This window comes from Sebastes fasciatus, chromosome 5 (genome assembly GCF_043250625.1).
Source record: "Sebastes fasciatus isolate fSebFas1 chromosome 5, fSebFas1.pri, whole genome shotgun sequence".
NCBI classification, from domain to species: domain Eukaryota; kingdom Metazoa; phylum Chordata; class Actinopteri; order Perciformes; family Sebastidae; genus Sebastes; species Sebastes fasciatus.
In genome coordinates, this window is record NC_133799.1 from 1,447,241 (window position 1) to 1,459,442 (window position 12,202).

The 12,202-nt window shown below is 45.4% G+C and overlaps 1 protein-coding gene across 4 annotated transcripts in view; it reads right to left on the reverse strand.

Moving 5' to 3' along the window:
- herc2 (HECT and RLD domain containing E3 ubiquitin protein ligase 2) overlaps window positions 1-12,202 on the reverse strand; it is a 60,811-nt gene that overhangs the window by 31,868 nt on the left and 16,741 nt on the right. For 3 of the 4 annotated variants that reach the window (XM_074636729.1, XM_074636728.1, XM_074636731.1), the window contains exons 19-42: window positions 12,070-12,194; window positions 10,994-11,172; window positions 10,724-10,908; window positions 10,033-10,188; window positions 9,737-9,922; window positions 9,246-9,422; window positions 9,038-9,141; window positions 8,800-8,950; window positions 8,494-8,708; window positions 8,119-8,251; window positions 7,805-7,932; window positions 7,504-7,699; window positions 7,268-7,401; window positions 6,867-7,043; window positions 6,412-6,548; window positions 5,514-5,665; window positions 5,219-5,410; window positions 4,751-5,131; window positions 4,291-4,473; window positions 4,011-4,195; window positions 2,836-2,983; window positions 2,556-2,752; window positions 924-1,154; window positions 670-808 (exon numbers count right to left, since the gene is read on the reverse strand). In XM_074636729.1, the coding sequence (XP_074492830.1) occupies window positions 670-808; window positions 924-1,154; window positions 2,556-2,752; window positions 2,836-2,983; window positions 4,011-4,195; window positions 4,291-4,473; window positions 4,751-5,131; window positions 5,219-5,410; window positions 5,514-5,665; window positions 6,412-6,548; window positions 6,867-7,043; window positions 7,268-7,401; window positions 7,504-7,699; window positions 7,805-7,932; window positions 8,119-8,251; window positions 8,494-8,708; window positions 8,800-8,950; window positions 9,038-9,141; window positions 9,246-9,422; window positions 9,737-9,922; window positions 10,033-10,188; window positions 10,724-10,908; window positions 10,994-11,172; window positions 12,070-12,194 (4,191 nt within the window). The remainder of the gene's footprint in view (window positions 1-669; window positions 809-923; window positions 1,155-2,555; window positions 2,753-2,835; window positions 2,984-4,010; window positions 4,196-4,290; window positions 4,474-4,750; window positions 5,132-5,218; window positions 5,411-5,513; window positions 5,666-6,411; window positions 6,549-6,866; window positions 7,044-7,267; window positions 7,402-7,503; window positions 7,700-7,804; window positions 7,933-8,118; window positions 8,252-8,493; window positions 8,709-8,799; window positions 8,951-9,037; window positions 9,142-9,245; window positions 9,423-9,736; window positions 9,923-10,032; window positions 10,189-10,723; window positions 10,909-10,993; window positions 11,173-12,069; window positions 12,195-12,202) is intronic. The other variant, XM_074636730.1, reaches the window with a different exon arrangement.

A 12,202-nucleotide genomic window follows, 5' to 3' on the forward strand; every position in this document is an offset into this window, starting at 1 on the left:
CTTTACCAGACATTAGTCTAAACACAGTCAATCATTTCTTATTTTATATGATGTTTATGAGTCACATGTACGACAGCGTATCAGGGCCATTGAGGTAAAAAGAAAAAATAATTATGGAGCCAGGAAAGGGGGGTAATATTCCTAGAAAAAAACTCAGACTGAAGTCGTAAATTTATGAGAAAAAACTCAAGTTAGTTCTCGAAAATTTACAACTTTAATTCAGAGAATTTCTGAGTTTTTTTCTCGTAAATTTGTGACTTTAATCTTAGAGAATGTTTGACTAATTTTCTAGTAAATTTCTGAGTTTTTTCCGTAAATTTACGCCTTCATCATCTCAGAGAATATTGAAGTTATTTTATCATAGATTTGAGTTTAATCTCAGAGAATATCAGATTTTTTCTCTCTCGTTAATTTGTGACTTTAATCTCAGAATTTCAAGTTTTTTTCTTGCAAATTTATGTCTTTATAATCTCAGAGAATATTGTTTTTTTTCTCATAAATGTACCACTTTAATCTCGGAAATATGGAGTCTTTTCTTGGAATATAACCCACCTCCCCGGATCTGTCATTTTATTTTTTTTCTACCTACGATGGCCCTAATACGCCGTCGTTCATGTGAGATCATCAACTCTACAACATTAGTGTTGCGTCTCTTGTGGGTTTCTGTACCTGTCAGCCCTCGACTCAGAGACTTCTTCATGCGTTGTTTCTCCAGTTTGCTTCCTGCCAGACTGACCAGCTGAGCCCAAACAACCAGCATGGGCTCAGAGAAGGGAAGGTTCTGCACACTGAAGATTACTGCAGGCAGCTGAGGAAAACAACAACAAGAAAAGAAAATCGTTTTTTTATCAGCCTAATGAACTTAAAGTAAAAGTAGAGCTAACGTGTTAGTTGTATGTACAGACATCTCAACTGTTCCGTACCGGTTTGAGATGGCTGAGCAAGCAAACCCTGCAGGTCCTCATCTCCTGAAACTGGACGGTGATGCGTCCTTTAGGTGTGATGCGAGTGACGGTTCCCTCTCCGTATTCCTCATGAATAACTTGGCCTCCGAGCCTGAGGCGCCCGTCAATTCCTCCGATGACGGCCATCACTGCCATCAGACCACCAACTCTGGGACCATCAGAGTCAGGGAAATACTCCTCCAGGAAACACTGAAAAGAGTTTAATAGAGTTAGAACTGATTTTATCAACGTAGCCAGAATGAAAGCACCACTGTGAGTTAAAGGGATAGCTCGGATTTGTTTGTATGAGGTACTTCTGCATCGTCAGTGTATTACCTACAGTAGATGGCGGTCAGCACGCCCCTAGTTTGGCAAAACTTCAAAGCCACCAGACTCCATTGACAAACACAGTAATGTGTCATACACATTTTTCCTCACAGAACAGGTGTTGCTGGTCTACCGCTGCCTTGATCGGTTAGTTAGTTTGTGTTACTGTGTGACTTTGGTGAATCCAAACGTACCCTTAAAACTCACAAATTTACGAGAAAATTGGATATTCTCTGAGATTAAAGTCGTAAATTTACAAGACAAAATTCACGAGAAAAAGAAAAAACGCAAAAATTAATGACAAAAAAAACATAAATTTACCAAAAAAAAAACTCAGATAATCTCTGAAATTAAAGTGGTAAATTTACGAGAAAAAACTTGAATATTCTCTGAGATAACATTCGTAAATTAACTACAAAAAACTCACAAATTAGCGAGAAACAATATGGTTCTTTTGTCAAAGAACTTTGGTGTGATGTTGTTGATCCAACCTTGCAGAGACGCCAGCCGCTTGCCGTGTATTATGCCTGCAGTGGATGACCTAATCAAAATACACTTTGCAGTCGGCTTTATCAATCAGGAAATACTCGTGATTTTAGCCCAGAATCCCCGTGTTATCATCAGCACCCTGACTTTGAAGAGACATTGCCGTGAATTGGACCTATTCAGAAGAAAACAACATACTGATTTCAGTTTTTTTAAACTTACAATGCCCTTAATATGCCGTCATACATGTGGCTCATGAACATCATATAAAATAGTCACACAATGACACAAACTAACTGATGGAGGCAGCGGTAGACCAGCTACTCCTGTGTTCTGAGAGGTAAAATGACGTTTTTGTGAATGGAGTCTGGTGGCTTTGAAGAGAGGATAGATAACGGCTTCAGTTCCCCGTCAGAAAGGGCTGTCTGACAGCGAGGTGAAGAGGTGAAAATATTCTAAATATAGCGTACACTGATATAGATTTTTTTAGGTGTCTAAACACCGTTTTGCTGCTGCCTCCGTCCACAGCAGTACATTACTTTACTCAGGTGCTGTTTCTACTAACTCCATCTACTGGAGGTAATACACTGACTATGGAGAAGAACCTCATACAACCACACTGAGAAACACTTGAACTATCCCTTTATCTGCCCCCGTCCACAGCAGTACATTACTTTTCTCCTGTGCTGGTACTCCTGTCTGTTTCTACAAACAACCCTTCTTCAAAACATCCAAACTTTCCCTTTAACACTTTAACACTCACAATAACTGAATCAATAATACTGTAATAGTTCTTACTGCTTCAGACTGGCAGCCTGCCATGACGTCTCCGATGGAGCCGAGCTGAGTGTTGATGTAATCGTTGATCATGCTGTTCCACTGGCCCAGAGAGTGCAGAGTTCTCAGGACAGAAACGATCTCCTCGGCCAGCGTGCTGCTGTGAGTGGCTGTCAGAGACGCCTGAGGGCGGGACTTCCTCCGTCGCAGGGAACCCTCTATGCAGAGGAAGTAGCTATTTAACAACACATTCAAAAACAAACATCAGAGTTTCCAGTGAGAGTTTGATTCACGACCGTACCTCTGAGAAGTGGCAGGTCTGAGGAGCAGGTGCTCAGCAGGCTTCCCAAGAAGTTGAACAGCTTCTCCACCAGGAACTTCATGTCCTTAGAGCGCTCCGTCTTGTCCCACGAGGGCAAGACGGCCTGCAGGAGACGCAACGCCAGGATCTGGAAACACACAGGGGGCACAAGACTTCAAACATCATATACATACAAGACCTCTGCATTTAACCATTAGGAGGAGTGGGCTGCTGTAAAGCGCCTGGTGAGCAACTCTCACTCAAGGACACTTCGACATGCAGACAGTAGGAGCCGGGGATCGAACCGCCAACCTTGCGGTTAAAGAACGACCCGCTCAACCCGTTTCACTAAACTGGTTTCCATCCTGAAATGTTTGGCAAATTACATATAAATAAACCTCCAACCACGACAACACGCAAGACCACTTCACCGAGGCCTTTCTTCATAACATACTCTCCTAACGGTGCAACCAGATCTGGCGACGGAGGGCGTCTCAACGCCTTCTATTCATTTCCTACAGAGAGCAGGAGAAGCAGTCGCGCAGTGCATGGTGGGAGTGTTGCAGCGAGGGGGTTGCGCTGCATTCGCCGGTCTGCATTTGCATGAAGGAGACTCAACTTTATGCAAATGAATCCGTCCTGAGCGACGCGCCAAACTCACGAAACTTAAGGCCCTGACACACCCAGCGGACGGTCGGCTGTCGGACAGTTTGGGGCCGTCGGTGAGCATCTGTTGGTCTGGTCGGCTCTAGTCTGCCCGTGTCCGGGGCTTTTTTTTGGGTCGATTCATCATGTTGAATGAGCGGCGGAGCTCGTCGGTGAGAGAAATCACTCTGTTTGGTTGTTCAGCTTAAACAAATCAGCGCAGGAGAAGAGAAACGGAAGTGAGGAAAGCAAGCCAACGAGTAAAGTCAAGAGGAAAAACACAGAAGGCTCTTCTCATTTTTCATCTTCATCTTTTTGGTGGATTGTTTAGACTGAATAACAGAAAGTTTATGAGCAGGGCCATGTTGTTTCCTGTTTGAAAGAGCGAATAGAGAACCAGGGGCCGATCAGGTGCATTCTATGATAGGGTATGTCACCAGTGGTAAACTCGTCCACTAGCATCCTCACTGGATCTGGTGGATATGCTGCCTAACAGCCCATCTGACACATCCTGGTAATAACTGTCCCACCTGTCTCTGCAGAGTGATGGCGTGGAAGGACTGGTGTCCCTCAACGATGCGGATGAGCAGGCCGATCCACGCAGAGGTGCTGAGCGTGCTGCACATCTGGGGCATGAGAGCGATGCTGCGGATGAAGCCCAGCGTGGACCAGCTCCGGTGCTGCTCCCGAGAGACCAGCCTGTGGGAGTGACAGCCTGAAGACACAGACGGGTCAACGTAGAATAAGATAATAACGTGTCATGTAGTAAACAGATAAAATGCTCTTTGTCAACATGGCGGTTCCAGCTACCTGACTTGTCATTGGCTCCGCTCTCCACCAGCATCCTCAGCAGCCCACTGAGGGTCCGCGTAGCGTCCGTCTGCAGCACCTCCGCGTAGATTCCAGCTGTCAGAGACAGCGTCTTCAGCAGGTTGACGGTGCTGGTGAGCATCATAGCTGTCGGGTGGCTGCTCTTCTCCATCAGCTCGCCTTCTGGAATCAAGACAGGATGTTGTAAAGGTCATTAGTTGAAGCTCACACCTTCCTTGTAGCTGCAGTGATCAAGGTTATAATAGCTTTTTTTATTTTATTTTTATTAGTTTTTTAACCAGGAAATATTGTTTCAGTTTAGTTTTTCTTAAAAGGATGTTGTTCTTATTTAGTTTCAGTTTATGACAGTATTTTTCACAGCTTATTTTGGTTTCAGTTTCAGTTTCAGTTCTAGTTAACGATAATAACCCTGATGGTGGTGGTTTTGAACTGAACTGACCCGTGTCGTCCTCTGTGTCTGAGTCCTCTGTTGGCGGCTGGGCAGCCGGCGGCGGCTCTGCCAGCTTCAGGTCATATTTGCCCTCTTTGCCCATCCGGTAGGAGTTGGTGCTGCTAGTATCCCACTGGACCCTGATCCAGCCGTCCTCGCCCAGCTCCCCGATGACCCGACCCAGACCTGGCGCTGGACCGTCCTGATCTCCCCATTTCCAGTCGACTCCCCTCATGACCCGGGTGCCTATCTTCATCAAGGCAGCCAGCTCAGGACCTGAGGCCGGTAGGGGGGTGGGGGCGGCCTCCTTTCTGGACTCCTCCAGCACTGTGGCTGAGCCTCCGTGTGCACATAAACTCAGATCCTCCTCGCTGCTGTCTGTGCTGGGTCCTGGAGACACAACAACATAGAAGAGACATCACACACCTGAATCCATACATGAATCCAGATCTGCTTCCTCTCCCGTTATCTACTCACCTATGAGCCGGAGAATACTCTGAGTGAGCGCCAGTATTCCAGAGTTCAGTAAGAGACTGAGGCTGTTGGACCCGTGTTTCAGGGACAGCATGTGTATCATGGCCAGAAGGAAGCGGGCTTGTGGAATGGTGCCGAGACTTGGTCCTGCTGGGTTCTCGTTGGTGATGGTCTGCAAGGGAACCGGCTGCACACCTGGTTAAAGGAACAGGTGAGTTAGTTTGTGTGTCTAACACAGAGTGTGTCTAGACATTATATCATACCAGTTTAGTTTTCTGAGATGACCCACGCCACTCACCGTGCTCCTTGAAGCGGGCGCTGGCCTCCAGCAGGATGTTGCGAACATTGTGGATGGCCCAGGAGTACAACTTGCCGAAGGTCACCTCCAGAAGCATGCGGTTGAAGGGAGGGATCAGATCCACGTCCTTCAGGCAGTCAGACAGCGGCTCTCTGGAAAGGAGAGTTGAAATGTTAGAAATATTTCTTTTTGAGGGGAGTTTTTCGTCATCTGATGAGAGGGTCGTACTGTAAACACATCGGTAATCACCACAGGTCATTTTATACAGTGAGGTCAATGAAATGGCTCCTATGGGGACTAACATCATCACACATGAATACAGTTGGGCTCATTGGATCCACAAGAGTCTCAGCTTTACAGTGAGACCCAGTTTATGTGATTCAAAGACTGTTTAGGGACCCAAGGATGCAGAAATATTCAAATACACCATTTTAGAATAGGAGACAATAACACATTTATACTGCATTCAAATGTTGTCTGCCCAAACTGCATGTGATTATCATAAAGTGGGCATGTCTGTAAAGGGGAGACTCGTGGGTACCCATAGAACCCATTTACATTCACTGATCTGGAGGTCAGAGGTCAAGGGACCCCTTTGAAAATGGACATGACAGTTTTTCCTCTCCAACATTTAGCGTAAATTCGTAGCGTTATTTAACCTTCTTCCCGACAAGCTAGCATGACATGGTTGGTACCGATGGATTCCTAAGATTTGATAGTTTCATGTGATATCAGTATATTCCCAATACCTCGAAAACTGAGCCCGCTACAACCTCTGAAAGACAGAATAGCGGCCAGGCCTGCTGGCGGGCCGTCGGAGTTTCAAGGAGTTAAGATATCAATTCACTCGACAAGATTCAGGTACATTTCTGAATGTGTTGTTTTTGTGTTGACTCACCCGATGTTGGTCCCTTCTGGTATGACCCTTTGCCAGCCACAGAGCATCGCATACTGCACAGACGGCAGCAGGAAGCTTTTAGAGGCCAACTTCAGCATGGTGTCGATGCCCTCCAGTCTCACCTCGGCCCTCTCCAGCTGAAAGGAAACAGAGTTAACGTGATGTCTCACCTGTTGACACGTTAACAGTCATTTATATACTCTACATGTAGTTAGGTCTTTAAGAGGATGCGCCTTCCCAGTATTTGTTTGTGGTGCTAAACATAAGTTCATAAAGTTCCAGCGTACCTAGAGGTAAAAAGGTAGCACACACACAGATCTTTAGGACAAAGTAGACTAATCTCAATTTCACAATATATTCTGGCCATGTCAAAGGAACATGCTAACGTTTCGGCATGGTGGCCTTCATTTTCTACTTTATTATGAAGTCAGTGATGATCTGTTGTTTCCAATCACCTGTTTGAGAAGACACTTCCTCATCTTCTCTACGTCCAGCGGCTCCTCTTTCAGTGCAAACTCCACGATGGTGACCATGAGGCTGGACTGGGAGAAGACACCCTGAACGCTGTGTTTCAGCCAGCGGTACTTCTGGACATTAGACACAGTGTTGAGAAGCGGATGCCACTTGTCCTGCTGTAAAGTAATAAAACGATACAGGAATGCAAACTGTACAACCATAGCTGCTGTGTTGTCTCCTAACTAACATACCAAGATATAGACTTATAAAGTCAAAAGTTATACTGTGTCTCAAGCGCTAAGATTATTAGTTATTCTCTAACTAGAAAGAATGGATTAAAGAATCCTCTAGCGAACTTATCCATTGTTTATCTTGTGAAATGTTCCAGTAATTAAAGTACCTTGGGCGTCTTGCTGGTGGGTGACTTCCTGTCAGCCGGTGTGGGGCTGATGTGGACGTTAAGTTCCTCTTCATTGGTCCCTTCATTCTCCAGCTTTGGCTCTTCTATGTCAGCAGACTCTGACTTCTTAGGCACTAAAAAACACATTTAAATTCATAAACAGTTTGTACTGTATGTGAAGAAAATGAAACCCTGTCGGTCACTGTGTAGTAGTTTTTTTTTTTTAAATACCCCACCTCGTTTTTTCCTGCGGTCCCTGATGAGTTTCTGGGTGATCCTCCTCCAGCGCGGCTGAGAGCTCAGCAGCTTCAGTTTGGACACGATAGACAGGTCGTTGCTGACGGCGGGACGCAGCTCGTTAAACAGGAAGCGAAGACGCTCGATGACGGGGGCGCACACCTCCTTGTAGGAGCGACCTTGTTCCTGATGGGTCTAAAAGACGTGGGACAAAGCAAACTCGTCATTAGTCTTTGTGTCACAAACATTCTCCACTGAGGGATTAATACAAGTTCATGTTACCATCTATTACAGTCCTACCTTGATTAAAGAACACTTTGCCTGGTAGACCATGCGGCACACGTCAATCACAGATTTCGGGAGGGACCTCTGTTTCCCTTGGTCCACACGCAAGGCACATTGACTGACGAGTGAAAGAGCAGTGTGACCTGTGACAGGACAGGAGGAGAGTTTACACTCAACAACGGCTAAAATCATTTCAGATGAGAAGATGGATTTCAATGCATCTTCTCATAACTGATAATAATAAATGAGTAAATAAACATTTCAAAAGACAAAGTGAGCCAACACGATCTCTCCTCAGACCGCCTGTCTGAGAGCAGTTGCTAGGTTACCGAGGTCTTGATGTTTGAGCAGGCAGCAGAGCAGCAGGCGGCCGACCTCCTCCACGGGGTGCTCCGGGGGGAAGGTGATGGGCGTGATGAGATGGTACTGCTTACAGCAGCGCTCGATTTGGCAGAGGAAGTCCTGTAATGTGAACAACAGAAACAAAAGATGAAAACATGACGACGACATCCTTCAGCTTCATGGCTGCTGTGGAGCTTTTAGGGCTGAACCGAACAGTTAGAAGCTTCATTCATAACGTTGACATTCAAATTGTAAATTAACATTTGAATGCTGTGCAGGTTTTTGTTTAAATGTAATGATAATAATTGGGTGCAGCCTTAGCGGCTCTATCTTTATTCTTGAGTCACTGTTGCTTCCTGTACCTTCACAGTGTGGTCCTGAGTGTTGTTGTCAGCGATAGCCTGCAGGAAAGGCTGCGCGTGGTCACTGAGGGTTATCCTTCGGGAGTAGAGTTTGGCCTTGTCTGGAGTGGTGGTGCCCAGGGAGCTGCAGTGGTCTTCGTCCTTCTCTTCATTGTAGTTGTAGTGGATCTGACTGGTCTGCAGACCCCCCGAGAAGATGGACGACTGGAGCCATTCTGTGTAAAGAGAGGAATAAAAATCACTGTTAAAAGTGAAACCGATTAAAATGCAGAGTTTGGGGTTTTGCTTTAAAATGATTGCACCCACTGGCACATTCGATCTCCATGGGGGACAGCGGGGTGCTCTTGGCCAGGTAGGAGGCGTGGAGGCCCAGCAGCAGCCCCAGGTTCCTCTCAGTGTCAATGAGCGGGGACGAGAGACTGCTGAGGTCTGGAGTGGTGACCGTCTCCTGGTTAGGCTGTCGATGATAAAACGTTAAAATATCAAAGAACTGATTATGAAGAATGAAATTAATGTAGAAAATGTGGACTGAGACAGTTGGTACCTCCATATACTGGCCAACACAGAAGGCCTGCATCGACTCCCTGGTGTCCTCAAACTGCAGAGCAGCTTCCAAAGCAACCACCGGGTCCTCTCCTGCAAACTGGGCTGTAAAAGGAGAAACTCTGTTACACCAAAGACGGAGATGAAACTGTAGTACCGTCAGTAACCTTCTCTACTTTCTGACTACTGAATCTATTTTCCATCCTTACCCAGGACACTGTTTCCTGTCAGCGACTGGGACTGAGCCTGGAAGTCCTTGATGTCGTAGACCTTTCCGTCGATGACGGTCCAGAAACCGCCGTCTTTGTTGTGGTTCTCCAGGTCGGCCTTGCGAATGAGGGAAACCTCCTCGTTGTTCTTGGAGCTTTGTCCTGTGAAGAAGGACCCTGCCACAGCAGAAGAAGAGCTAGTTACATTCTACACCATCTTCTAATCCTCATCTCAAAGTTAGGATGCTAATATTCTCACATCAGTGACACCGACTACGTTTACATGCACAAAATATCCCTCTATTATTCCAAATCAGACAACTTAGATACTTAGATACCTACTAAGCTGTTGACGTGGCTAATTAAAATGAATATTCCACTAATATACCAACACTCCCATGGCAGCTTTTCTTTGGTCGAGGACAGCCCTAGTAGTTGAATATTAGCGTGCATGTAAACGTAGTTAGTGTAAGACACAATTGGTATTATACCCATAATGCCCGGCCAAGCCAGATCCTCGTTATCGTCCCTCTCGTGTCCCGGGGCCAGGTGGTTGAACCGGTCCAGGTGCTCCAGGAGTCCAGCCAGGAGAGGGATGGAACCGGTCTCCTGCATTAGACCTACATCTATGGTGAGGAGGAGGACGATGGACACCACCAGCTCAGGCAGCAGCGCTCCTGTCAAAGAGGAAAAACAGCATGGCGTCCAGAACTGTCTCACAAGTTCCTTAAAAAAGGTCTGCGTGCAATTCATGCTGCACATAAACAGTTTCTGAGAGACGGATTACCAGTTAGATCTCCTTCAATAACCCGAGAGACTTCAGCAAAGTGGCGGCGACCAGTGGAGGCGATGCTTGTTGCTACTGGGAGGATGTCTCCGATGTGAGTGCACAGCAGGGCGATGTACTTCTTCAACAGGGAACCGACACCCAGCAGCTCAGGATCTGCACAAACAACAGAGAGATCAAATACTGTACTACCCTTCTAGAGATCATTCTCAAAGCCGATAGCTAGCTACTGGATCTGGACACAGGCCTCAAGCCTAACGTTTCCACTGGTAGCACTGGTGCTACCACCTTCCTCAGTTGGTCACACCAGCACATGATTTGGTTGCACCCTTTTCTTGGTACAGCATGGTATTAATCAATGACTCTGGCTCAGTCTGTCTCTCCCTGCCTGCACTTTCATCACCATCCAACCATCATCCTCGCTCTCGTCATTTTGCTTTTTAAAATAATCAGCTGTAGAACACGGTAACAGCTAAATGGATTGTTTTGTAAAGTTCTACGCCACTACGTACAGGCGCATCAAGCTCTGTGCACCGCTACATACTGTACATACATATGTTTCATAAGTCTCAAGACCAGAGTACATAAAAAGCAGGCACGTGCACGTGATACGAACGCACAGAGCGCTGTTCTGGTGCGATGTTGGTGGCAGTCTGGAGGCCTGTCTGGATGGTTGAAATCCGTGACTTACTGTATCCGTTGACGTTCTCCGTGCCGTTGACGCCCAGGTAGAGCTTGCTGACCAGCAGCCTCTGGAAGCGCAGCAGCAGGTCCAGAGACGCAGAGCGCTCCTTGCTGACGTGCTCCGCCTCTAGATAGTTGGAGATACGGCGAGCGACATCCTTCAGCCTGGCGATGGTCTGGGAGGCGATGTTCCTGCAGAGAGATCAAATGAGTAAGGAAGGGGTTAACTCTGTATGGTGGCATAGGTGCAGCATGATTCGGGCAGAGAGCAAGGTACCTCAACAGCTGCTGTACGAGCTGCACCAGAGGCAGGCTTTGCTTCCCCGCCGACTCGTAGATGCCCGTGTTGATGAGGTCTTTGTCCAGCATGGCGCGACAGCGGAGCATGGTGGAGGCGTTGGCCTCCTGCTCATCGATCTCCTTCTCTTTCTGGGCCTCCTTCTTGGCTTCAATGTCCTGTCAGGAAAACAGTAACAGAGTGAGTCCTGTATCCAGTGAGAGGGTTGTTTCAGGAGATCATGGACGTGGAGGCAGGAGATTTTAAATGTCTAATATTCTGTATTAGTTGTAGGATCCAATAGTACACTTTGCGCAACTTTTGTAGCCGTTGAACGATTAAGACAAAAAGAAACATTGTCATTAATTTTTCATTCATTCCTTTTTTACATTATTTACTTTATTTTTAATTATTCTTTAATATTAATTTATTATTATTACCATTCTTCTCCTCATTTGTTTTTAAATACTTTACAGAATACTTTTACTTTTTTAATTTACAGTTATCTGTTATAATATGTACATATTACTTTATTTGATATGGTTTAGGTTGTTGAAAAAAAAAGGCAAATTGCACTCAGCTGCAAAACATTATGGGCGTGTTTGCGCTGTAATATCTTTTGTGAATTTGACCTTGAGAAAAATTGTCAAGACGACATCAAATTCATTGGGAATCTGGTGTGTGAATTAATTTTATTAATTTGTATCTATTTATATTTCTTTATTATTATTTTTTACTTTATTTTTCATTTATTATAATTATTATAACCATTTTTCTCCTCCCTTGTTTTTGAATACTTTACAGAATACTCCTACCTTTTTAAATTTACAGTTACTATCTGTTATTATATGTACATATCACTTTATTTGATATGGTTTAGGTTGTTGTAGCCATTTCTCTTCAGGAAACAATAAAAAGCTTGATTAAAAAAACAAGAAAAGAAAAGAAGACATAAAATTTTTTTTATTTCAAGCTGAATTTCAGTCCAAAGAGAAATCTTTATCTACATCATACAAACAGAGGAAGCATTATTGCTCATTATTTATGAATACATTACGTGCATTAAACACACTGACCTGTATCTCAGCCGTGATGGCAGCATTCAGAGCAGACTCTAACCCTCCATCAGCCATCAAGCTGCTGACCAACAGGTCGATCATGAAGCGACGTCCGGGGCTCACACTCATCTCATTTCCTGATGCTGCGGAG